We start from the raw sequence: 26898 nt of genomic DNA, 5'->3' as shown, positions 1-26898 counted from the left end.
CTACACATTCAAAGATAACATATCAATACATTAACCAATATTCAATTTGTTCCACCAATGAAATATATAATAACAATTTAGCAGCAGTATGCAAGCACATACTTGTAAATAGAACAGTGATGATTCTAATACAGCAAAGACCAATACAATAACTATTTTAGGCTAATTTATAACAGCAACAAACCTGAATCTTCTGTAGTGAGGACACCATACCCACATCACCTATATGTCTGTACACTCGAATTGCTGAAGTTAAGAAATAAAATGATAAGGTTGAAATAATTGATTCTCTAAATAAAAATTTAAATAATTTTATTTACTTTTTAAACAGCCATTATTATTGACAAATTATTCAGAAGTTTAACAAGACAGATGTAGATTATAATTATTAGTGAAGTGGGACGATAAAGGCAGTTTTTTCTCTGAAAAATTTAATTTTTTAATTCAATAGTCACTGTCAAATTGTTGCTAGAATGTGATTTAAAGCAAAACACTGACACAACAAAGCCACAGTTACATAAAATTTATAAACAATGACCAGTAAATGTAGAATGTGCCTGATTGAATGCAAGTACAGCCACCCAACAAAACTATAAAATTTTTTTACTAATTCTGTAAAAAAAAAAAAAAACTGACCAAAATCAAGATCCAGATTTTGTAAAGCCGCTTTCCCAAGTTCTTTCCACATGTCATCCTTCTTTATCAGAGCACAAAACACCCAGGCATCTTTGAACCTTTAGGACATATCAAGAAACAGCAGGACTTAACAATGGCACATACATACTATCAACAAAAACAAAATCCTTTGGGCATATCAAGATAACAGTTGGTGTGTAGCTGTGGCACTATCTAATATCAACATATTCAAGACCCCTAATACATATCAAGATAACAGTAGGTATGTAACTGTGGCACTATCTAATATCAACATATTCAAGACCCCTAATACATATCAAGCTAACAGTAGGTATGTAACTGTGGCACTATCTAATATCAACATATTCAAGACCCCTAAGACATATCAAGATAACAGTAGGTATGTAACTGTGGCACTATCTAATATCAACATATTCAAGACCCCTAAGACATATCAAGATAACAGTAGGGCTGTATCAGTGGAACTACGTAATATCAATTTAAACAAAATCCTTTGGACATATCAGGTAAGTATGTAACAGTGGCACTATGTAATAATTATCAACATATACATCATCCTTTGGACATGTCACATAAAAGTGGGGCTGTAATGATGGCAGTGAACTATTAAATAACAACACAAATTCCTCATTTAATAAACAAATACACTGTGAATGAAATATTGAAATTTTTCAAAGGAAACACATTTTTAAAAGTGAGATTAGTGTTAAGAAAACAAAACAATAGTTACATATTCCATAGTAGGAACTAACCTTTTAAGACTGATGCACTGTTTGGCTGCAACTTTACACTGAATGGAGAAGTTAAGTTTTAAACTGTTAGGGAACATTGGCAAAATCATGTTTACATTTGTTTAGAATAGACATAAAATAACTCAATAGAATTAAATGTATGTGTGTAAACAGTTCACCTACATCATTGAGAGACAGTTGATTTGGATTTTCATTGAAGACATGAGCATGTGTGTTCAGGAGGAGGTTAGCCATTTTCCCACTAGCTGTTTGCAGAGTAACCTCCCCATTGTACAACAACACAGGAATCTGGCCATATGGTAACTTGCTTGCCCCAACAAATGACACATGACTTCCTGTGAAAAGTAAACATCAACTATAGAAATGTATTTCGTACCTTATCTAAATAGATAAAAAGGTGGTATCCACTAAACCAGCAATTCTTTAAAAATCACCACTGTTAACAGCCTCATCTGGCATTACCTAACTTCAACTATAAATTCCAATACTTATTTGTTTTCAAATAACTACTTTATTAACTTAGTCGCTCACTTTAAACATTCTGGTGCAAATACTTTGACTGACTATTATCAGACCTTTTTGGTTATTTTCTTATTGAAACTTCTGCACTTCTTTTATGTGTCTATTTATCTTTGCTTAGATAAGGTTTAAAACCAACTGTTCTATTTTAAAACTATAGTAAAAATTTCAATCAAATAAGTAATTTATTATTATTTTTCAATTGACAGCGTGTTCGAAAGAAAGTGTGTTTGGTTGCTAGCCCAAAGGTCTTCAGTTCGGATTCAGACTTGAGTAGGATGAATCCACCCAGTTGGAAAGTAAAGGCGGATGGGAATAGCGTGAACCACACCAACCCTTCATATGCAGGGGTCAAGCAACATAGAAACTCTACTTCATCTGCGCAATAGATCGCTAGGTCAAAAGAGAAACTTTATTTATTTTTGAACTGGCAGTCAGGGGAAATAGCTCCTCACTTACCTTTAACTGAATCCATAGAATAAATGTAGGTGTACATCTTCTCATTATCATAGGCCATAAAGACGCCCTGGTAAATAATAGTAGATCAAATTTCAATAGTTTAAATTGTAGACATGAAAATTAAAAAAAAAAATGTGTATTTGTGTAAAGTTGCAACTAGTGTACACACATCTACACTACATCTGTGGTAAATGATGTAAGATAATGAGGGGGGGGGGTCCATAAGAGTCCACCTTTTTTTTTGTGGATCCCTTCCCCCTCAGTGTAGATGGTATAAATGGATGACCCCTAAACACAGAGCTACTCAGCAGAATGTGGTTGCCATTTTCTCCCAGCTTGAATGAAATATGGACTTAAAAAAAATTGTTTGGGTACCCACCTTATCAGGAAGCCAGTTCTCCCACAGCACACCTTGAACTGTAGGGGACAAGTCACTGATACCTATCACTGTGTCATCAGCCTAGGTAACAAATACAAACAGCATTCAAATCTAAATATATTTAAGATTTAATAATTATATAACTAATGATATTTATCATACAAGTGGGGAAAAAAAATCAAGAGTATAAAAAAAATAAACCTTACAATGATCTACTCACAACATTTTATCATATAAATTGTGTAAACAAACTCCCTTAGGGATTACATGAAATATTTAAATGTTGTATAAAAGTGAATCAAACAAATTGAGTAGATAGACAAATAAACCTCACAAAATTTCAGCAAATAAATTGTGTAAATAAACTCCCTAAGGGATTACTTGAAATATTGAAATACGTTGTGTAAAAGAGTATCAAACAAATTGTGTAGATAGACAGACTCACAGAGTTGTAGACATATCCATCACTCTTCTCATCCAGGAACACAAGATGGGCCCCACTTGTGTCAGGGAAAATCTTGCGGATGCCAGTCACATGACGATGTTCCACCACATAATTAAAATCTTCAATGTAAAAGTAGTGGATGCCACCAATCTGCAACAATATTTTACTTTTGTTATCACCGAATGTAAAAATATAGGCCTACATAGTTAAAATTGCTACGGTTGCTATTTTCAAGGGACTTAAGAATACAAAAAAAGTTATACATTTTTTTTTAAACAACAAACTAAAAAAAAAAGTTTTAATAAAACATTTTTAAAAATCTAACAACAAATGATGAAATTACATTTGTAGAAAAGATGAGAAATTCATTAGTCATAGCATGGGAGGTAATCTTGCAGTTTTTCTGATCAGAGTCTGGGAAAAGCCGAGATTCTTTCTCATCACTAGCACCAGTTCCCTCCCCTTCAATCTGCCAGACATAAAAAAAAACACATTATAACTTTGCAAGGGCTTATGTATAAATCAAACATAAAAGAAGACAGTCAGCTTTACCATATGAAGTTGAACTTTGCCCTCAAAACTGACAGCTGCATAGTCTGAATTCATGCTCATGGACTGGACTGTTCCAAGATATTCTTTGCTTTCTTTCAGCAACACCAGACCTATAGAAGCATTTTTACAATTTCTACAAATTAGAGAATAAAGGGGAAAAAATTTCAAACTGTAGGCCTACAAAGTTTGCTTTATTCATACTTCTGTTAATTAGAATCCTTAATATATCTGGGTGAGAGTTATACATGATGCTTTTAATAATTTTTAATGTATTTAATTTGGCAAACTGAAATGGATAAAAAAATGTGACCAGATATTGAATACCTCATGTTATGAATTATCAAATCAGAATCAAGGAATTGTGTAAGCCTGCTCTGAATGTTTGTAGACATTTAAGACAATAACATTTTATTCTTAAAAAGTCACGAGGTATAAAACAACTCACCAAATAGGTAAAACCATGCTCTTTTGTTCATGCCAACACCTTTGATAAATGATATAAAACAACTCACCTGTCTCCCCAAACAGGTAAAACCAGGCTCTATTGTTCATGCCAACGCCCAGGTGATAAGGTCCAACACCAACAAAAGATGGCTCCACTTCAACCTGAACACTCACTGGTGGATCCTTGTAAAAATAAAAATTAAGTGCAAATTAAAGATTATGGGCAAATTAAAAATTAAGTAAATAAAAAAATTAAGTGTAAATTAAGAATTAAATGTAAATTAAAAATGAAGTGTAAATTAAAAATGAAGTGTAAATTAAAAATGAAGTGTTAATTAAAAATGAAGCGTAATTTAAAAATTAAGTGTAAATTGAAAATTAAGTGTAAATTAAAGATTATGTGAAAATTAAAAATTAAGTGTAAACTAAAAAGTGTAATAAAAAATTAAGTGTAAATTAAAATTAAAAAAAAAAAAAATTAAGTTTAAACTAAAAAGGGTAAATTAAAAATTAAGTGTAAATTAAAATTTTTTTTTTAAAAAAAGCTAAAAAATATGAAGAAAATTGTACTGCAAGGTAAAAAAAAAGCCAAAAAAAAAAGGTAAATGAATGGAACTAATACTACAAAACTGGTTGGCAGGAAAAAAGATGAAAAAGATAAAAGGTATACAAAAAGGTAGAAAGAAAAGGTATGAAAGAAAAAGCTCACCTGTGCAATGTGATCCTCCACCGTGACCTCCAGCAATGAGGTGAGATAGGCCACCCGGGTGTTGTTGACACAGGCCAGCATTGGCAGACGTGCCAGGTAGACATGTAAACCACCTCTTGGGGTGGACACAGCCAGAAGCTGACCATCATCACTCCAGGCAATCTTGTCCAGACTTTTCTCCTCGTCCAGGGTGATGATGGCATACATTTCTTTCAGGTCGCTCAAGTCATGGATTTTAATGCTAAGAGAGAGAATCAAGTCATGGATCTTTATGATAAGCGAGAGAATCAAGTCATGGATCTTAATGCTAAGCAAGAGAATCAAGTCATGGATCTTTATGATAAGCGAGAGAATCAAGTCATGGATCTTAATGCTAAGCGAGAGAATCAAGTCATGGATCTTTATGATAAGCGAGAGAATGAAGTCATGGATCTTAATGCTAAGCGAGAGAATCAAGTCATGGATCTTTATGATAAGCGAGAGAATCAAGTCATGGATCTTAATACTAAGGGAGAGAATCAAGTCATGGATCTTAATGCTAAGCGAGAGAATCAAGTCATGGATCTTTATGATAAGCGAGAGAATCAAGTCATGGATCTTAATACTAAGGGAGAGAATCAAGTCATGGATCTTAAGGCTAAAGAGGATTCAAGTCATGGATCTTAATACTAAGTGAGAGAATCAAGTCATGGATCTTAATGCTAAGTGAGAGAATCAAGTCATGGATCTTAATGCTAAGGTTTCCAACCTACCAGTTGTCCCCACACGATGCTGCTTTACCTAGAGCGGTTGAAATAGCTATGCTCGTCAGGTTGTTTTTATGGTTGCGAGCTTGGAAACATTCCTAGGTATACAGTGTTAAAAAAGGTAAAAAAAAAAAACGGATTGTATTATTTATATGAGGGACTGACTTTGTTAGAGATTTTAGAAACAAAAAATTTTGAAGACTTATTGTAAAGTTTTTTATTAATAAATACAGGCATTTAAAAGCTGAACTATGGTAGGATTTAGAATATTGCTTAACCAAAAGTATTCTTTTTAACAATCTTTGAGAAGACAGATTTTTTCTAGATACAAATTCTTGTAAAGACCATTTATGCATTTCATTGATTTTATACTCAAGTACAATTTTTTATGGCCATCAATAAGTCTTATAGTAAAACACGATTCACAAGTGATAAATGAAATCCTACCTGACCAATTTCTTTCAGGTGGGTTGAGATGACCACAAAATAGCCTTGTGAGAAACCAATGAGGATGTAACCATCTCCAAACCTAGAGTGTAAATACAGCAGGCTCAGGTTTTATACAGTGATAGAAGTCTAGATAAGACTTAAGGCATGAAAAATACTATGTAGGAATGGGTGTCATTGTCAATGTTCGTAGCAGTCAATGTTACGACTAACTTAAAAAGGATACTTTGTAAGACTATATATAGTGATCTATGTTAGACATAAGGCTAACAAGATGCTATATAAGACAATGTGTAGCAATCTAACTAAGACTATGTTGTAATTAAACTCTTATAAAAAAATGGAAATGAATTACATAGTTATATATTTACCACTTATAAGCTATAATAGATCCATATTTTTGTTGAAATGCCAATTCTATAGGGTTGTCTGGGTCGTTGATGTTAAAAAGGAATAAAGTCTTGTTAGCAACATTTACACTGACCTAGAAAAAAATCCCATCATGTATAAGATAAAAAAAACACATTATGTTACCAAACAGCATAATTAAAGCCTGTCAGTGTGCATGAATGTTAGCATTTACACTGTTTTGTCACTGTACATTAACATTAGCACTTACTGTATTTTGTCAATGTACATTAACATTAGCACTTACTGTGTTTTGTCAATGTACATTAATATTAGCACTTACTGTATTTTGTCAATGTGCGTTAACATTAGCACTTACTGTGTTTTGTCAATGTACATTAATATTAGCACTTACTGTGTTTTGTCAATGTACATTAATATTAGCACTTACTGTGTTTTGTCAATGTACATTAATATTAGCACTTACTGTATTTTGTCAATGTGCGTTAACATTAGCACTTACTGTGTTTTGTCAATGTACATTAATATTAGCACTTACTGTGTTTTGTCAATGTACATTAACATTAGCACTTACTGTATTTTGTCACAAATTAACATTATCACTTACTGTGTTTTCTCCGATTGAACTTCTCTCATCCCCTTTCATCTCAGAAAATTCCAGATCTGTGGGATCGCCCCTCAGTGGGGTCTGCCTCAGGGTGTCACCATCCACATTGCTGATGCTCAGTGTCTTGTCCTCGCTCCCCAGAGCCAACAGGTTTTCTGCGCTCCACGCCCCACAGGTGATTTTTTTGGTATGTTTACCAATCACAATATTTTTTCTAAACAAAAACAAATGTCGACATACAATAGATATCACATAAAAGAATGGTTGTAAATTAGCACCCCCCCACATCAATTATTTGTTTTGTTTTTTATAATATTTAGTTTTATATGTTAACAGCAGTTTTGAAAATATACATTGTTTAATAAACTAAAACTAAATTTCTTAAGATGAAGAACACAACAGGTAGACAACAGGTTAATACTTATTACAACTAGATTTAAGAAATTTAAAAGTACAATTTTAAAAACTAATTTTAGGATAGTATCTGTTTAAAGATTATAGATACTCTAGAACTGAACAGTTAATAAGTTTATGAAAACTGAGAGGTAATTACTTTGAGGTTTGATGGTTATACAAGAGAAGATTCCCTTTTACTGTTCCAATGGCTAGGTAAGAACCAGTTTTGGACCATAATAAAAATGTCATTCCATCCCTGTTTGGTAAAGAAACATCATAAGTGTTTACAAAAGTGTCAAAAGACAGAAGAATTCAATTAGTACATGTTGTCCAAATCAGAATAATAACTAATTCTTATATGGCTATATCAACCACTGAGGCTTTATTCTAGAGCTGATAAAATGCAATAATATATAAATAGCACTTCAAAATACTTCAGCCAGTCGCTGTTCAGTAGACTATCCCCATTTAAACCAGGAATGCATTAGACTAGTTGCTACTCAGCAGACATTCCCCATTTCTGCTATTCCATAGATATTCCCCAACTTCTGGTATTCCGTAAACAATCCCCAACTTCTGCTACTCAGCAGACTTTCCCCAACTTCTGCTATTCCACAGGCATTCCCCAACTTCTGCTAAATTCCCCAACTTCTGCTACTCAGCAAACATTCCCCAACTTCTGCTATTCAGCAGACATTCCCCCAGCAGAAATCAGGTAACCAACACATCATGACCATCCTGTCAACCTACTTGAGCCCACTGTCAATTGGAACAAACTTCTCTGAACTTGTTTCCCACAGGTAAATCATAGGGGAGTTTTCACAGACCAGTGCTAGCAAGTCTCCATCTTTATCCCAATCTAATGCAGTACAACGACTGAAACAAATAGTTACAGGCATCTCATAAGAAACATTGTGAGAGATGAATTATATATTAGTAATTTAAAAAAAAAATGTTTTTATTGTTAGGGAAATTATTTTCAAGGTTTATAGTTATTACAGAACCATAATAATTTGGGAGAAAATATCACAACTAATTATTTTAAGGGGAAGTAATTCTTTATTTTAAAATGTTATGCAGAATTATTTTTAAATGTTAAATTGATAAAATACATGAAAGTTAAAAACTAAAATAGGTCATGATCATTATTATTTATTTAGTACTGAATAAACATTAAGAAAAGATAGTAGACCTACTTTTGTCTAAGATGTAATTTTTTACAAGTTATGATATAAAAGTCTTACCCTGGGAGGGTAACACTTCCTCTTAAATCTCCATGGCGATCATAAATTTTAGCTGTACTATCAGCCCTGAAGATATAAAAATAAAAGTTCAGAAAAACTATTTGAAAGTAGGCTACAATTGACGTAGCAGCCACAATGAATAATGTTACAGCTGTATTTTAATGACCAAGTGTTCATAGTTACAGCATCACATTTAAAAAAACAACTGATTAGTAAAAGAGTTGTGATTATAAATATAATGAAATTAAGGATGATTTTTAATTGACAATTTAATATAAAACTTCACTAAGATGACTAGTTTTGTAATGAAAAGAAAGATAATTTTGATTATACAATAACATAAAACACTACCCTGTAGTGGCCAGAAAGTTTCCTTGAGTCCTCTGCCAGGAATAAACTACACGGCCTTGTCCATGAGCCCTTTCAGGCAAGCTGAAAATTCGCTGGAAATTGAATTGTGTAATGTTAATAATCATTTTTTGGCTGTTGATAAATGTTTATCTTGCAGGTCTAACTATAAATTTGGCAGTGTCATATAGATATGTGCCATATAGTAAATAAACAGCAAGCATCAACAACACAGATAATTGTTAAAACGGTAACTATTATTAGTTAGTGTTCATTACTATTAGTAATAGGCTAGGCAGCGGCACAGCTACCCTTCCCAAATTTTTAATTTGCACCCCCCCCTCAAACTTTCGATTTGCACCCTCCCTCAAACTTTCGATTTGCAACCCCCTTCCTCAAACTTTTGATTTGCACCCCTCCCCCCCTCAAACTATTTATAATGAAAAAATGCAGCTAAAATGATACTTTAATTTGTTATTACAACCCATTTTGGCGCCCCCTAAGGTTGGCGCCCGACATATGTAACCCCATCGCTACGCCTCTGAGGCTAGGCCTACATAATTATTAATAGAAGTAATGCAAGTTAAAAGGAATGGATTTTAACACAGAAGTAGCGGTAGTAAGGAGTAACAGTCATTACTAACGATAGTAATAAATTTAAATAAATATTATACCCTAGGCCTATAATTAAATTTATTTAAAAAATTCATAAAAAACGTTTTAATAACAAGCTTTTATGTAATGATGCACTAAAAAGTAGAAAATAAATTATAGACTACTATTTAAATAACTATAAAGAAAAGCGTGGGTCACTTTAGTATCTATTGGATACCTTTACTAATGTTAAGGAAGACACCCACGCTTTTCTTTATAGTTATTTAAATAGTAGTCTATAATTTATTTTCTACTTTTTAGTGCATCATCATTACATAAAAGCTTGTTATTAAAACGTTTTTTATGAATTTTTTACTTTCTCGTATATACGTAGTATAGAGAAAGTATTGTAATCGTGCAAAATAAAAAAATCGAGATTTTTACAAATCTCGACGTTTTACACCTCACTGATACGGAAAAACATAATTTTGCAATCTTGTCCGTATGTCTGTGTGTGTGTGTGTCTGTCTGTGTGTGTGTCTGTCCGTGTGTAAACACGATAACTTGAGTACCGTTACAGCTAGATTGATGAAATTTCATATATAAGTATTTTATCAAAATCGTAGATCCGTATCAACTTTTGAGCGATTTCCGATAACCGGAAGTGGTACTTTTCCTACTTTGAATTTTTCAAAAGCCTATAACTTGAGTACTATTTCAGATAGATAAATGAAATTTCACATGTAAGTAAAAAATCTAATTCTCTACCTTCTGTTAAATTTTGAGTAATTTCCGTTGACTGGAAGTAGTAATTTACGCTACTTCCGATTTCTCAAAAAACTAATGTAAATTTTTAAAGTACTAATAATATTGCGCACTATTATACGCGTTTTTATTCTGCGTTTGCTTGGTGCGCAATGTTTTTTTTATGAGATTCTATTCTATTTTTAAAAGTTTAAGTATTTAAAATGGATTAAAAATCATAACTATATCCCCAGTTACCATCCCCTGTTGTTTTATATAAGAATATTCGAGAAAGTTTAGGGGAGATCACTACCGGTTTATTTTTCAGTACTTTACATGTTTTATCTACAATAGAGTTACATGACTAAAAACCATTGCGCGCCTACTGAATATCACGTTCAGTAGGCGCGCAATGGTTTTTGAACGCAGCCATTACGTGGTCGTGATGGCGCAGCTATTGATGACGCGTGTGGTGTGGTTGGCTAGACATGCCTACTAATTCGGTCCAAATTTTAATTAATTCATAAAAAATCAATTAGGCATCCAATTAAGTCAAATTTAGTTTCAGATTGCATTGTCTTCATGTCTTGACCCACGTGCCAACTGTGAATCGTGTCGGTCAAGTAGAACTGTCCGAATTTTCACTCCTGCGTTTCCGTCTAGACTGACGACTGACGACTTACGACAGACAGAGGAAGTGAGTTAAATAAAAGCTTGTAATAAATAGGGCCTATTTAGTAGGCCCCTATAATTTATTAAAGTTTAAATTAAATTTTAAAATGTAGGCCCTCTGCCACCTCTTGACTCTAACTCTACTCTAACTCTAGGCCTTTATAATTTTGGTAATCTATCGTTTTGGGTACGTAAAATCGCCCGCGGCTATTCATGTACGAAAACGTTACCTCATTGTCAAGGCTTTAATAGAAGTATATTGTCATACTTTTGTGTCAAATATTATAGATAAATGAATAATAAACCTAAATCAATGGCTAAATATATTGATATAGGCCAGAAATTAACTTTAAACAGCAGTGTCTGAGAGCAAGATTTGCTATATAAACAGCAGCCATTTGTAAAATAGAGTGACTTCCCCCTGAATCTGGCGCTAAAAGCTTATAAAAATAAAACTTAGACAAGATGGCTGCTATAGTAAATGAGCATGGTTGCATCTGTTGGAAACATCGCTAGTCTTCATTTATTACGGAAAAGTTTTAATTCAATTGTTTAAAAACAGGTACATAAATGAATCAAGGAAACATTTTTGAATTTTTCAAAACATAAATTCTCCTCAAAATGTGAAATAATTATTAAAATTTAAGGAGTCACCTGTTTTTCACATTACAAATCGCGGGCGATTTTACGTACCCAAAACGATAGATTACCATAATTTTATTACTTTTAAATTTAAGAGGGCCTATCTATACCCTATTAAATAGGCTATTAAAGTATAAGATACTTTAAGATAGACCACATTAACTAAGACCTGCAATGGCCTTAGGCCTATTTAAAAATAATTTAAATGAATAAAGTTGGAGTTTACAACATTCATTTAGATCTACACGTACTTTCATATTAGAAGCCATTTTGAGCTGAAGGAATGTTTATTTTTCTGCACAGCTATTCGATGCGCATGCCTTACAGGAAATCTAAGGGAAATATTGAAGAGCTACTATTTAGAAAAGTCTTAAAAGTTTTATCATTTATGATTACTGGTTGCCATGGATATATTTAAAGCTACACGTTTTACATTTTCAATGCACATGATATTTCCTTAAGATACTAAATTAAAAAAAAACGAGCTTTATTATATTGCGAAGAACGATACTCGAAAATTAATGTTTAAACATTATTAAATAATAATGTTCCGATTTTGAAAAAATAAATTAACAGGAAGTGGCAACGGTAAACAAATGGCGACTAACCTTATTTTGTTTATATTATTTTCTAAAAGAAAGAACGTGAGATATTGTTTAAATTGAATGTTAATGCTATTATTTAATATTCATATATCTTACACATTGCTTTATACATAAAATATCAATATGGCGGAAAAAAAGTATGATCTAGCCTTGATAGATACAAAAAATGATCAGCCTGTAAAACATCAAAAATGGTAAGATAAAATTTTAATTTTTAAATTTAAAATGATCATAAAACTAAAAGATAAGTAACACTTAACTCCACATAATACGTTAAGCAAACTTAATATTAACTTAATGTCTTAAGTTAGTTGGTATTAGTAGCCTATCTAGTTATTAAATAGTAGATCTAGTAGGCCATACAAGTTGTATGACTCAAGTAAGTTTTTTAAATAATAAATTAAGTAGCCTAAAGACTCCTAAAGTAATTTTGAAGTAATTCCTAACTACTTAATAGTAACTGTTAATTAACTAATATTAATTAGTTATTAGATTTCAATATCTAGTTACACATTTTTTGACAATTTTTACCTGCCCCCTCCCCTCCGTCACTCATTGTCACAAAAAGCCAGACCCCCCCCCTAAAATGACATCACACCTCAGCCTACAATCCTCCTCAAAATTGCTGTTGAATTTTTCTTAAAACATTAATATTTTTCCAAAATCTTGTCAGTACTCTGTCAACATATAGTATTTTGATAAATTCCTATTACAATTTATTAAACCTTTTTCTAAAACGCGAAATAACAGCTAAAACTTGTTTTCTAACATTGCTTTTTTATAATGCAAAGAAGTTATGTCACACCATCTGATTCCCCCCTCCCCCTCATCACACACCATCACAAAATTATGGAGCCTGCTCCCCCCTACGAGTGTTACGTCATTTATGGACGACCCCATAATGTTTGTCATTTATGTTTATTTTGAAAATAACAAACACATTTTTTCTGGCTTTGTAAATTAAATGTTTTGTTTTAATAAATGTTGCAGGTATAAAGAGAGGCTTCAAACTAAATACATTAAAAATTTGAAGCCTGGTGAAAAAATAACTACAAGCAACACTAAGGATTGGATTTTTTTAAAAGATGGATTAGATGACTTTAGAGATGGCCTTCCTCCTGATTCAAATGGCTGTGATTTTATAAAGGTAAAATTGTGTTAAACAGTTTTTATAATGACTTTTTCTAGCTTCACATCATCATTCATTGTAGTTCATAGCTGTTTATTTTTTTTATTACATATATTGAAATTAATATACTTAAGTTTTTTTTTATCTTAATAGATCGGCAAAGGAGATTTTCCTATAATTAGCAGTGATTTTCTTAGCTGCAATAGTGGAGGTTTGAAAAAACCAGGAACTAAGAAAAGGCTTAGTCGATTTCAGACCTATTTATCTAAGAATACACCACAGCAATACCAACGAAGAGCATTTGTGGAAGAAGTTGAGCAAGGTTTACTAAAGCATCCATTAGCCTTATACCCACACTTGGAAGAAAGTGTTGCACCAGAGGTAACAATTGTGAATGTTTATATTTTTTAAAATGATTTTTCGAAAACTAATGTGAAATAAATGCATTTTAAAATAAGATTCAAAGGTTTATTTGTTTGTTAACATTAATATTTACCGTTGAGGCTAGGTTTTCTTTACTGTCACCACTATTTTTTTTTACCTAGAGTTGCAAGGCTACTACAATTAAATTAAAGCTAAGTTTTAATTAAAATAACCTCTGTCAATTCTATTTGGAGCTCCCATTAAAAAAAAAACATCAACTGGAGAACTGTATTTCTGCACATGTGGATGAAGTCTTATTAGTTTGTGTTTCTCATACATTTGTAATGTAGAATATTTCTATGATCGGACTACAAATAAATTGTATGTAAAATTGATCTTTGGTTTCAGAGAAGGCCCTTGTTAAAATCTAAGTTGCAGGCAGTAGCTGCTTATAAAGGAAACAATGAAATTATTCAAAAAGTATTTTTAAAAAAAAACTTGATGTTTGAGTTCATTTCAATTTTTGAAAAAAATTATGCTTTATCCACTTTTTGTTTTGTTTGAAATATCTGTTTCAGTTTCAGTTCAAGTTTAACCTAAACTCATTAAATATAGAATATAATCAAAAGATGCCTAGATTTAAAAAATAAATGTCTATTTAAAATATCTATTTATTGCTGGTTTTTTAAATTTAAAACAAAATGCAGTTTACTATCTTAATTAAATAACCTCTTCAAAAAACTAGGCTGACAAAAAATGAAATGTTTTAATTTGCAGATTTATTGTTTTGAACTACATTAGTTATTGTGTATACAATAAATGTGAGCAGCTGTCATGTTATTCTGTTGTTGTGTTTCAGATATTTGAAGACATTGTAGATCTTCTAGACCCACAGTTTAATATAAATGAGATTCAAGATGATGATATTGAAGGTCTTGGAAAATTAGATGAGCATTTAGAAGACGGTTCGTTCCCTGAAGCAGATCAAAGTGTGAGGCCTAAGCCAGATGATTTAGGGTATGTTTTTAATGTTTTTGGTCAATTTTGTATTTTTTGCTTTCAATAACAAATTACTAATGTATTTCCAAATGTCTTTACTAATTAAATGATTAAAACTAAATTTTAACAGAGCTTCAGTTTGCTAGAGTACGTTAGGATTTTTTGCATGATTATTCACGGATCTTTAATAAATTAACAAATTATTTTCAAATAAGTAAAGAGGACCTTTAAATGAATAAGTGTTTTTCTTTGAGTTATTTATGTAAGGTTTATGTTTTATTGATTTACAATAAAGTTTAAATTATTAAAAAAAAAGGTATCATTCCACTTAAGTATGTGTTATATAAAATATGATGTATTATGATACTATTTACTGAACTTATTAATTGAAAGAGTTATTGGATAATTAAATACTTACGATATTTTAACTAGTGCGAATAAAAAAAGGTAGCTGTTGTGAGGTTTTTATAAAAAGTTATAATAAAACAGTAATATTGGTATCCTCACAAAGTAAAGACATTTACAAGTCAAGTCCAATTTACAAAGTTTCTGAATAAAGTGTTTTAAATTATTAATACAATTTCACTTTTTTAGCCATTAGTTTTGTGACAATTTACTGAATAATGCTAACTATAATTTTCAATAGACATAAAATATTACTTGCAATTTTAAAATCTAATTTAAAATTGATTCTGAATGTTAAAAAATATAAGGTAGCATGTATAATACCTTTGATGGTTATTACTATGTTTACACACAGATTTAAAGATGGTGATACCTTAGCAACAAAAAATCTATACCGATGGGTGCCTCGTAAAGAAAGCAAGAAAGATGGAAAGAAGACCAAAGAGAGTGAGATACCCTGGAGTAACACTATTGCTGAAGAAGAACACATGAAAAGAGTCACACAGGTAACAGCCCACAAATATAGCTTCTGTTCTCTTTATACTATTACCTTATCAATTACTAAATTCTAAAATAAAAAAGTTACTGTAACCTTTTTTTAAACTAGTGTAGTAGACAGTTACATCACTGATAAAAGCTTGCTTGGAACACAGTAAAAATTCAATTTTTATTTGGAATTATATTTAACAAATATTTTAATATTTTAGGAATTTTGTGAATGGGTGCAAGATCTTGGTGGCGAGACGAACAATATAGAGGAGTCCACAATAACTAGTCTGTTTGCCAGTGGGTAAGTTTGCCAATATGTTGATGCCAGTGTGTAGTTAGGCTGCATGTTTTTTATTCAAGATGCTCTACTGTTTCATCCTGATAATGTTGCTTGTGATGAAGTATATCAATATATACCCTACATTTTGATTGCCACACTGTAAATCTATAAATATAGTGCAGTTTACTTTCAAAATAGAAAATAAATAAACAACTTTTATATTCAAGTATATCAAAAGTTATATTTAACTTTAAAAATATAAAACTTTTAGTTAATACTTTAGTTTTTAAAAATTAAATGGTCATATAGTGGTGTACTTAACTTGCCTCCACCACACTTAAATGTTAGGTAATGTACATTGATTTTCTATTTCTAGCTATGAAACTAAACCCGCCCTCTCTGTGCCTATACATGTTGTTGAACTGACCAACGTCCCTCAGGAACTTCGAGTGTCAGCAGTTGTGCCACCTCCTGCCCCCACATCAAAAACTCATTTGGCTAACTTTGAAGCTCCAAAAAAGGTTGATACATGTTTTCAATTTTTTACAAATCAAGTGTAATTAATTTTCACTTAGCTGATTTAGTTTTTCTATATAAGTATGTGAAGCTTACAATTATAGATCATTAATAACATGCAGTCTTAATATTTGCATCTTAATAAAATATTTTTTTTTTAAATTTGAGAGTCAGAGCCTACAGCAAAATAAACCGGGAGTGATCTCCCCTGAACTTTCTCGAATATTCTTATATAACTCAGAATATAGACTTGATTTTTAATTACTTAAACTTTTGAAAATAGAATAGAATTTCGTAGAAAAAAGAATTGCGCACCAAGCTAACGCCAAAACAAAATGTGCATAATAGTGCGCAATATTATTAGTACTTTTTAAATTTACATGTGTTTTTTGAGAAATCGGAAATAGCGTACATTAGTACTTCTGTTCAACAGTAATTACTCAAAATTTGACAGAAGGTAGAGAATTAGATCTTTTACTTACATGTGAAATTTCATTTATCTATCTGAAATAGTACTCAAGTTATAGGCTTTTGAAAAATTCAAAGTAGAAAAAGTACCACTTCCGGTTATCAGAAATCGCTCAAAAGTTGAAAAGGATCTACAATTTTGATAAAATACTTGTATATGAAATTTTATCAACATAGCTGAAACGGTACTCAAGTTATCGTGTTTACACACAGACATACACACACACACACACAGACAGACACACAGACATACGGACAAGATTGCAAAATTATGTTTTTCCGTATCAGTGAGGTGTAAAACGTCGAGATTTGTGAAAATCTCGATTTTTTTTGCACGATTACAATACTTTCTCTATACTTCGTATATACGAGAAAGTAAAAAAACAAAAAAAAAAAAACAACAAAAACAAACCAACAAACAATTACAAGTGTGATTCATATTTAAAAGCATAACATTTTGATTGATTCTATTTTTAGAAAATCTCCAGCGATTATGAGCCAAGCTGGGTTAAATTTAGATATGGTGCTTGGTATTTGCATCCAAAGACTTGGAAGAAAATGGGCTACACAGAACCCCTTGAAGATCCCAAGCAGTTGAAAGAATATGAGTTATCAGAAGCAAAGAAAAGGAGCAATGAATTGGTAAGTTTGCTCTCAATTCAAATATATTTTATTATAGGGATACCCTGAATTTAAAAGTGAAAAAAAAAATGAAAACTTAATTCATGTTAAAGTATTATTTCCAAACAATTGGAAAAGAAAATTATTTCAGATTTTTAAAAATATTTCTTTTTAGAATCATGAATTGGCTGGCATGCATGCATCCAAGGCATTTTCTGAATTTATAACTAGGAAAAACACCAGAAAACCAGAGGTAAAATCTTAGGGATCTTAACTAATAGCACTAAAAGTGTGTAGGCCAAATAAAACTTGGATTGGAAGAGTTGAAGCCTAAAGGTATTTAGGGTGGAGACTTATTGCCCAAAGATCCAAACCACATTTTGCCTTAAATATTTTGTGATAAGGATCTAGTTCTGTAAAAAATTATTTTCAAAATATTTTGTAATTTAGGTGAATATTTTTCTTGTATGCAGTTAATTTTGGTGTAGTTTCACTGCACGTTTTTTTTTTTACTGTCACTGATGGTCACTAACATAGACATATAAAAACCAGAGTGGCACTGTTTTGGTGTATTTAACACTGTTTTTTTTTTAATTTTTTTTTAATTTTTTTTTTTTTGGTGTATTTAACAAAACAGTTTTAATAGCTGGGTGGGATTTAATAACGAAATTGTAGAAGAGTTGAAAATTATTTGTATATACAGTAAATGAAAAAAATTAATTGTTTTCCACAATTTTTTTGCCAATTCAAGTTTTTGGTAGAAGTGGCAGAGATCCAGAAAAAGGCGGCAGAAGAGGAGCAGAGGAGGCTAGAACTAGAGCAGCAGAGCAAACAGAAGAAACGAATGTCTCTGAAAGAAGTGGTCGAGGCGTAGCTATTGTACTCCAAGAAACATTTCATCCATGTGGGTTATCTACCATGTCCCGTGGGTTATCTCCCTGTCCCAGCTGTAATAGATGCTTGCTCACAAGACTTTTGATCTGAAATCACTTTAAGAGAACTTCTTTGTTGCAGCCTTGGAAAAGTTTGTTCAAGAGGAATATCTGCAATCTTACATCACAATAATGAATAAATTTAGCACTCTATGTTTTTAAAATTTATTTTACCTATCACTTTAGATTATTTTTTACTTAACACTACAGTTGAGAATTGCAAACTTTGGTCACAGTTAACTGTCAAACATTTCCTTTTTAAATATAAGTATTGCCTTTTGTATCTGTAGTGCTTCTCAATTCCATTTCTGTCCCACCAAAACTTTTCATTTTTCTAAGCGGATGGCAATTATAACTTATCATAAAATTAATATTTTTTTTAATATGGCGAGAGAATATCTAGTTTCAGCAAAAAAAGGTGATATGGTTATTTATAGTAAAAAAAAATTCTGATGAAGATATGTAAGATAGAGTGAGTTTAATCTCAAATATAGAGCTGTTTTGGCATTGATTATTTTCGTATGGCCTACTATAGTATAGGACAATGTTGGGTTGTGTAGAAATAAATTTTAAACCAAATTTTTAAAAGTACAAATAGTAATTTGGTGTACATAAATTGTTTTCAAATGGTGAAGTATTTTTATCTAGTTATTGTCGTTGAATTGACAGCTTTGTCTTCATGAGGTATTGTTCTTCAAACATTCCGTGGAATAGTAAAACAAACACAGAAGGAATCTTAGAGGAAAGGTGGAGAATGAGGGCATGAAAAGTACTGATCAAAGCAGTATTAATGTGTGCATATGTATTAATATAAGTATGTTTGTAGGATATATATATATATATATATATATATATATATATATATATATATATATATATATATATATATATATATATATATATATATAGCTCATTTAAAAATTTGCCAGTATCTTGTACATATACAGAGTTTCTTCCAGGCATCTCTTCTAGGGAAAGTCTATCCGCGAAAGAAGTGGAAGATAGAAAACATACTTTTACCGCCCTCCCCCCCCCCCCCCCCCGATAATATCAAATGCCCCCTCCCCCCCCCCCCCCCCCCCCACCGGAGGAAAAAAATCATCTGGAAGAAACATTGTAATCTAGAGAAAAAGAGACCTAAGGTTATGCTGAGTGTGAATATTAAATGAGTTGTGTCCCCTAATTAATTTATTGTTCGGATTCATTTCCAGCTCTCCATCGTGAAAAGAGTTGTTTTTTTTTAAATTATTTTTTTTTCCAAAACAAATTTGTACTAAAAAAAAGAATATAGTTGAAATTGTTTGTCAAGTAGTATACACGATCTTTTCAACCCCTCATCATCAATCTTGACAATTGACAAAACATTAAAATTATGTTTTTCAACTTCTCCTGAGATTTATGCTGCAGATTTTTATTTCTAATGAATGTTTTTCGATGACACTTCTGCGAATATTTATTTAACAAAATAAAAAAAATTAAATATGCAATTTTTTTAAAAAATGTTTACATTTTTTTGAATAATGTCTAATAAACAAGATTAGACATGTTTTTATTGGAGCTTGTTTGTCACATAAATAAATGTAAATAATCACATCTTGTTTTATTAGAGTTATCTATCTTGACCCTCTGTTATTATCTTTGATGTTTTTCTTCCTGTCGTAAAGAATTTAGTTGTAGGACGTTGACTCTACGGCGATAATACACTAGTTTATATCTCAAGGGTTATTTCTGACTATTGATACTAATGTAAGGGCAGATGAAGTTCATATCCTATCTTATTGAGCCCGACCCATGATAGGGTTGTGTTTTTAACACCGCCCATCCGACTGAGGCGGTTAACTTTAGCTGGGTGGGTTCTGCAATGTACTACGGACTTTAGCATGGGAACCGAACTTGAGACTTTCGGGTTAGTAATCATGTTCTCTATTACGTCATTTTATGACGTAGACAGGTGTGGCTGGCAAGTCCCAACCCACGTTTGTAAGTCTGGTTAACTCACTAGACCTGACCCATGTTTGTAAGTCTGGTTAACTCACTAGACCTGACCCATGTTTGTAAGTCTGGCTAACTCACTAGACCTGACCCATGTTTATAAGTCTGGCTAACTCACTAGACCCGACCCATGTTTGTAAGTCTGGTTAACTCACTAGACCTGACCCATGTTTGTAAGTCTGGTTAACTCACTAGACCTGACCCATGTTTGTAAGTCTGGCTAACTCACTAGACCTGACCCATGTTTATAAGTCTGGCTAACTCACTAGACCCGACCCATGTTTGTAAGTCTGGTTAACTCACTAGACCTGACCCATGTTTGTAAGTCTGGCTAACTCACTAGACCCGACCCATGTTTATAAGTCTGGCTAACTCACTAGACCCGACCCATGTTTATAAGTCTGGCTAACTCACTAGACCCGACCCATGTTTATAAGTCTGGCTAACTCACTAGACCCGACCCATGTTTGTAAGTCTGGCTAACTCACTAGACCCGACCCAGGTTTGTAAGTCTGGCTAACTCACTAGACCCATGTTTGTAAGTCTGGCTAACTCACTAGACCCGACCCAGGTTTGTAAGTCTGGCTAACTCACTAGACCCGACCCAGGTTTGTAAGTCTGGCTAACTCACTAGACCCAACCCATGTTTGTAAGTCTGGCTAACTCACTAGACCCGACCCATGTTTATAAGTCTGGCTAACTCACTAGATCCAACCCGTTTGTAAGTCTAACTCACTATACGACCCATGTTTGTAAGTCTGGCTAACTCACTAGACCCATGTTTGTAAGTCTGGCTAACTCACTAGACCGACCCAAGTCTGGCTAACTCACTAGACGTGACCTATGTTTGTAAGTCTAGCTAACTCACTAGACCCACCCATGTTTGTAAGTCTAGCTAACTCATTAGACTCGACCCAGGTTTGTAAGTCTGGCTAACTCACTAGACCCAACCCATGTTTATAAGTCTGGCTAACTCACTAGACCGACACATGATTATAAGTCTGGCTAACTCACTAGACCGACACATGATTATAAGTCTGGCTAACTCACTAGACCGACCCATGTTTATAAGTCTGGCTAACTCACTAGACCGACCCATGTTTGTAAGTCTAACTCACTAGACCTGACCCATGTTTGTAAGTCTAGTTAACTCACTAGACCCGACCAATGTCTGGCTAACTCACTAGACCTGACCCATGTTTGTAAGTCTGGCTAACTCACTAGACCCACGCATGTTTGTAAGTCTGGCTAACTCACTAGACCCAACCCATGTTTGTAAGTCTGGCTTACTCATTAGACCCAACCCATGTTTATAAGTCTGGCTAACTCACTAGACCCGACCCATGTTTGTAAGTCTGGCTAACTCACTACACCCGACCCATGTTTATAAGTCTAACTCACTAGACCGACCCATGTTTGTAAGTCTGGCTAACTCACTACACCCGACCCATGTTTATAAGTCTAACTCACTAGACCGACCCATGTTTGTAAGTCTGGCTAACTCACTAGACCCGACCCATGTTTGTAAGTCTGGCTAACTCACTACACCCGACCCATGTTTATAAGTCTAACTCACTAGACCGACCCATGTTTGTAAGTCTGGCTAACTCACTACACCCGACCCATGTTTATAAGTCTAACTCACTAGACCGACCCATGTTTGTAAGTCTGGCTAACTCACTAGACCCGACCCATGTTTATAAGTCTGGCTAACTCACTAGACCCAACACATGTTTATAAGTCTAACTCACTAGAACGACACATGTTTATAAGTTTGGCTAACTCACTAGACCAGACCCATGTATGTACATTCCCTAAACTTATCGCCCCTAGTGATTTTGATATTTTCCTGTATAAAACATACACTAGTGATGACATAGCCCTAGCCCTGAATCTAGGCCTGAATCCAAATTAAATGCCCACATACCATTACTCCTATACCAAGGGCCTCATTCAAGTCCCAATTAAACTTCGAACTAAACCCAAACAGTTTAATTTTTTAAACAACTCAACACCCACATTATCATCGTGTGATTTGCCGCACCTAATATCCCGCCTATTTCCTCTCTTTAACCTACTTATAAGTTAACACTCAATTTTTTTCTTCTAAGTAAAGTTGATTACAGACGACACGATGACTCACTCATCTTCTTAATCAGATCATTAGAAAGTGTGGACTTACGACTTGGTTCAAATCAATGCTTCTCAAACTGTCATCACACAACCAAAAAATAAAGCACGTCTACCGCCCCCCCCCCCCCTCCCCCCCCCCCGCCCCGAAACGAAATAGAATGTATAAAGTAAATATATAGTTTTACCAGTGTCCGCCCCCCCCCCGGGGAAAATTTATTTCACTCCCCTACCCACCCAAAAGTTCGAAGAGCCCCTCCGCCCTCCCCCACCCCCCACGGAGAAATAAAAACTGACCATCCTAACACGCTTGTATACAACGACATGTTAACTTCAACAAATGGCGGCGTAGTCAAGACTTTGGAGTGTTGGGGGTGGGGTGTTATGAACACCCCCCCCCACTCCCCTCCCAAAAAGGTGGTTGTTACATGTTATTTTACAGCTGTTTATATTTCTTTTCATACTGTCAGTTTCAAAATGGTAAATTACACCAAACCTCAATTTTTACGTTAGAAAAGCATCTAGCTTTTCAAATAGCTGTCTACTGTACTAACACCAATTGTAACCATTACCATGTATCTGTAATATTCTGTAAATAAGTCTTGCTTCAACTATAAGAGTTAAATTACATTTAAAATAATTTGGTCGCCGCGATTTACCCGCGTACATGGACGTACATCGTGAACTGTTCACCATTAGACAGCCACTAGACAAGTGGCGGAGTCAAAAAGTGTAACAATGTTATTCGTAACTTCCGGGTTTGTTCCAGAAACTTGCTCCGGTGGGGGGGGGGGGGGGGGGGGGGGGGGAAGGAGGGGAGGGTAGCTGGGAAAAGGGAACTTGAAATTTCCGTTAGGGGAGGAGGGTAGGGTAGTTGGGAAAAGGGAACTTGAAATTTCCGTTAGGGGAGGAGGGTAGGGTAGTTGGGAAAAGGGAACTTGAAATTTCCGGTGGGGGCGATCGATTATAAGAATTGTTAAATATAATATTTTTCTATTTTGTCTGATGGTCGAGAGGGGGGGGAGCGGTGGTGGAGGTACGATGTTGATTAAATATAACACCATTGTTTTCAAACCATTGTCTTACGACATATTTAATAATACGGTGACGTTCGTATCTTGAAATCTTGAAATCGTCAAAAAATTATTTGACGTCATCATAGTCACTAGTATATTTTCGTCTACAACAACAACAACAACAACAAGAAACAACAACAACAGGCAGGTGAAGGATATACCATGTTATTTTGTACCCCTTGGTGTGGACATTTCAGAGTGGCTTCCCTTGCAAGTAGTATGCGTCTAGACTCCGTATTATTGTGACTTTTCCGGTTAAAAAGAAGCCACGCGTCAGCTAGTCTAAGTGCATGCATTATTTTGTGCAGTATTAATATGCAGTGGTGTTTTAACAAAGACGTCATATGATTTTACCATATTGTTACTCAGTTTTCTTACCCTCCCCTCCCCACACACACACTTTGTCAAAACAAAATCATTCTGAAATGTCTAATTTTGTATTTCACTTAAACATGATTTTAATTTTAAATGCTTGAAAAACAATTTTTTAAACACAAACTCAGATTTGTTACCTTTCTTCTACAAGCAGAGTTTCTTCCAGGCATCTCTTCGTTGGGGGGGGAGGGGGCTTTTATCCCCCCCCCCCCCTTCCAGAAGAAAGTCTACCCCCCCCCCGAACGAGATGGATTTTATATAGTAATGATACATTTTTACTAGTGTCCACCCCCCCCCAAAATGTTGCCCCCCCCCCCCCGAAAATTTCAAGTGCCACCCCCCGGAGAAAAAAGTCTGGAAGAAACACTGTATACAAGCCACATACAAAGTCAAATCCACCTCACCCCTTCTCACTGCTTCCTATGTGCGGAGTGTTTCTATATTTCTATAGGACTTTTTCTACGGAGATGGGTAGGGGTACTTTAAATTTCGGGGGTGGGGGGGGGGGGGGTGACACACGTAAATTTACAGAGGTGGGCCGAACACTGGTTAAAGTATACATTTTCTAAATAAAATTATATATATTTGTTTCTATTTCATCTGGTGTGTGTGTGCTTTGGGTGGATGGGGGTGGGGGGGGGGGGGAAAGGGGGAGCGACGGACGTGCTCGAGGGGGGGGGGGGGGGAGAAGATAATGGGCTGTGTACCACACATAGTTTCCAGAAGGAACCTGTGTGTGCGTGCTGTAATTTTTTACTCCCTAACGCAATAAAAAAAATTGAATTGTGTACTTCTGATGCTGTCGACATAATCTAAAAACAATTACATTCACTTTATAAATGCTAAATAAACGTTTTGGTATTGTATTCTACACCAACGGGAGAAGGCGAAATCTAGCTGTAGAGCGCTAGGACTGCTAGCCCCGAAAGTCTCGAGTTCGAATCCGGGTTCACACTTGTAGAACAGCCCTAAGTCCACCCAGCCCTGATGGGTAGCTAACTTATGTTAGGAGAACAAAGGCGGCTAAGGATCGTGCTGACCACATTATCCCCGAGGTAATTGAATCAGATGAACTCTACTGCATACACGGGAACATATGATTACAGCAACGAGTGCTATGGCCGAGTTTCACATGGGATGTTCCCTCTGTACAAATGCAGCAGTTAAATTATCGGTTACCCAGTTAAAAACACCAGAGGACCTACACAAGGACCTACACAAGGACCTACACAGCTACGTGCGTCTTGAGAATACAATATCTACATGACCCAGTCCTTGGCCTATAAAACAGGAGCACTTGATTACACTTCATATGTACATTTAAAAGAAAGGAACTTGGTTAGGAGAGATTAAAAACCAGGAGATAACGGTGTTAGTACATTTTGCCAGGCAATCGTAACACCCCCCTTCCCACCCCCTTCAATCCGCACTCCCCCTCCCTTACTGTGTTGTACCAAACATGGTATATACAGGCCAATATATATATATATATATATATATATATATATATATATATATATATATATATATATATATATATATATATATATATATATATATATATATATATATATATATATATATATATATATATATATATATAAGCAGAGCCGGCGTTAGGAATACGCGGGGCCTAGGGCCAACCATCCGCGCGGGCCTTTCCATTATATATATATATATATATATATATGTATATATATATATATATATATATATATATATATATATATATATATATATATATATATATATATATATATATATGTGTGTGTGTGTGTATGTGTGTATAAAGGCCTATATAATGTGATGTACACATAATAACACAAATGTTTTGGAGTTTATAAGCTAATGCCAAACTTTCCACTATAATAACAGAATTTTATCTATCCCATGTATTAACCCAATGTTCTTAGTTTTTTTTTTCCTTGCTAAGATATTAAATCAGTTTTGACAGTTATGTAATTCATACCAAATAACTTAAGAAAATTTAATAATTAGGAAAATAAAGTTTACAATACAGCGAACTCGGCCTGATGTATCAAAACAGTATAGACTTCAAAATTTGTTAGGAATTCATACAATATTTTAAAACCAAATCATTATTGTCTAAACTTAAGCACTCTACAAATGTCGTGTTTTAAAGTTCACCAAAGTATCAGATATAAATTGAAAGACCGCGTTTATTGGGGGAATATCAATGACTACTAAATCACTACCCTTCATTGCCCTCAAAGATTCCCCTTCCTCCATAAAAGTTGTGCGACGAGGACAATACGCTGACTATATTATGTCAGCAACACTGGAAGACGATTGAATAAAACAATTTGGATGAATTCGCCAAATTAATCATTCTGTCTTGGAAAGGGTGAATCCTTAAGGTGACACAACATAACAACAGTTTTAACTTTCTTCCAAAAAATAATAATAAATCACCCTGTTTAATGCCCCCCTCCTGATATAGAATCCTAAGCCCCCCCCCCCCTCGTCGCCCTCCTCCCCCCCTCTGCACGCAACTTTTGTTATACCAAGACAAGTAGGCCTACATATAGAGTTTCTTCCAGGCATCTCTTCGGGGGGGGGGGGGGGGGGGGGGGCGCCAAGCCCCCCCTGAAAAAATTCTACCGCTTCCCCCCCCCCCCCCCCCGAAAATTTCAAGTGCCCCCCCCCCCCCCCCCGGAGAAAAAAGTCTGGAAGAAACACTGTACATATACGACATTATACGATATCTACACAAGAAAAGTCAGGACTAGAGTTCATCAGGTCACTAACTGTCTACTACAGACATCCCGTCTG

The 26898-nt window shown here is 34.1% G+C and overlaps 2 protein-coding genes across 3 annotated transcripts in view; one reads left to right on the top strand and one right to left on the bottom strand.

Annotated features, from left to right (window-relative positions):
- The window catches only part of LOC131942544 (WD repeat-containing protein 19), a 29209-nt gene extending 17152 nt beyond the window's left edge, over positions 1–12057 (bottom strand). The window contains exons 1-20 of the mRNA XM_059302442.1: positions 11977–12057; positions 9077–9168; positions 8726–8791; positions 8232–8357; positions 7639–7737; positions 7086–7299; positions 6481–6593; positions 6110–6191; positions 5669–5760; positions 4917–5157; positions 4276–4390; positions 3764–3873; positions 3555–3680; positions 3212–3361; positions 2767–2847; positions 2388–2454; positions 1572–1744; positions 1410–1447; positions 637–734; positions 185–246 (exon numbers count right to left, since the gene is read on the bottom strand). Of these exons, the coding sequence (XP_059158425.1) occupies positions 185–246; positions 637–734; positions 1410–1447; positions 1572–1744; positions 2388–2454; positions 2767–2847; positions 3212–3361; positions 3555–3680; positions 3764–3873; positions 4276–4390; positions 4917–5157; positions 5669–5760; positions 6110–6191; positions 6481–6593; positions 7086–7299; positions 7639–7737; positions 8232–8357; positions 8726–8791; positions 9077–9168; positions 11977–11994 (2163 nt within the window). The 5' untranslated portion in view covers positions 11995–12057. The remainder of the gene's footprint in view (positions 1–184; positions 247–636; positions 735–1409; positions 1448–1571; positions 1745–2387; positions 2455–2766; positions 2848–3211; positions 3362–3554; positions 3681–3763; positions 3874–4275; positions 4391–4916; positions 5158–5668; positions 5761–6109; positions 6192–6480; positions 6594–7085; positions 7300–7638; positions 7738–8231; positions 8358–8725; positions 8792–9076; positions 9169–11976) is intronic.
- Positions 12058–12139: 82 nt separating this feature from the next.
- Positions 12140–19341, top strand: LOC131942543 (protein FAM47E). Of its 2 annotated transcripts, XM_059302440.1 has the most exons (11): positions 12140–12524; positions 13321–13477; positions 13613–13840; positions 14231–14302; positions 14682–14839; positions 15582–15732; positions 15934–16016; positions 16372–16516; positions 17457–17621; positions 17776–17853; positions 18352–19341. In XM_059302440.1, the coding sequence occupies exons 1-11, from the start codon at positions 12454–12456 to the stop codon at positions 18472–18474; spliced, it is 1431 nt and encodes a 476-aa protein (XP_059158423.1). In that variant the 5' UTR covers positions 12140–12453; the 3' UTR covers positions 18475–19341. The 2 variants fall into 2 exon arrangements, with proteins under 2 accessions (XP_059158423.1, XP_059158424.1); XM_059302441.1 differs by lacking the exon at positions 14231–14302.
- Positions 19342–26898: the final 7557 nt, after the last annotated feature.

Source organism: Physella acuta, unplaced genomic scaffold (assembly GCF_028476545.2).
Source record: "Physella acuta isolate Inbredline_101_S28 unplaced genomic scaffold, ASM2847654v3 ptg000411l, whole genome shotgun sequence".
Classification (NCBI taxonomy): domain Eukaryota; kingdom Metazoa; phylum Mollusca; class Gastropoda; family Physidae; genus Physella; species Physella acuta.
Note: the sequence above shows the minus strand (reverse complement) of the source record. Positions and strands in the feature narration are given on the sequence as shown.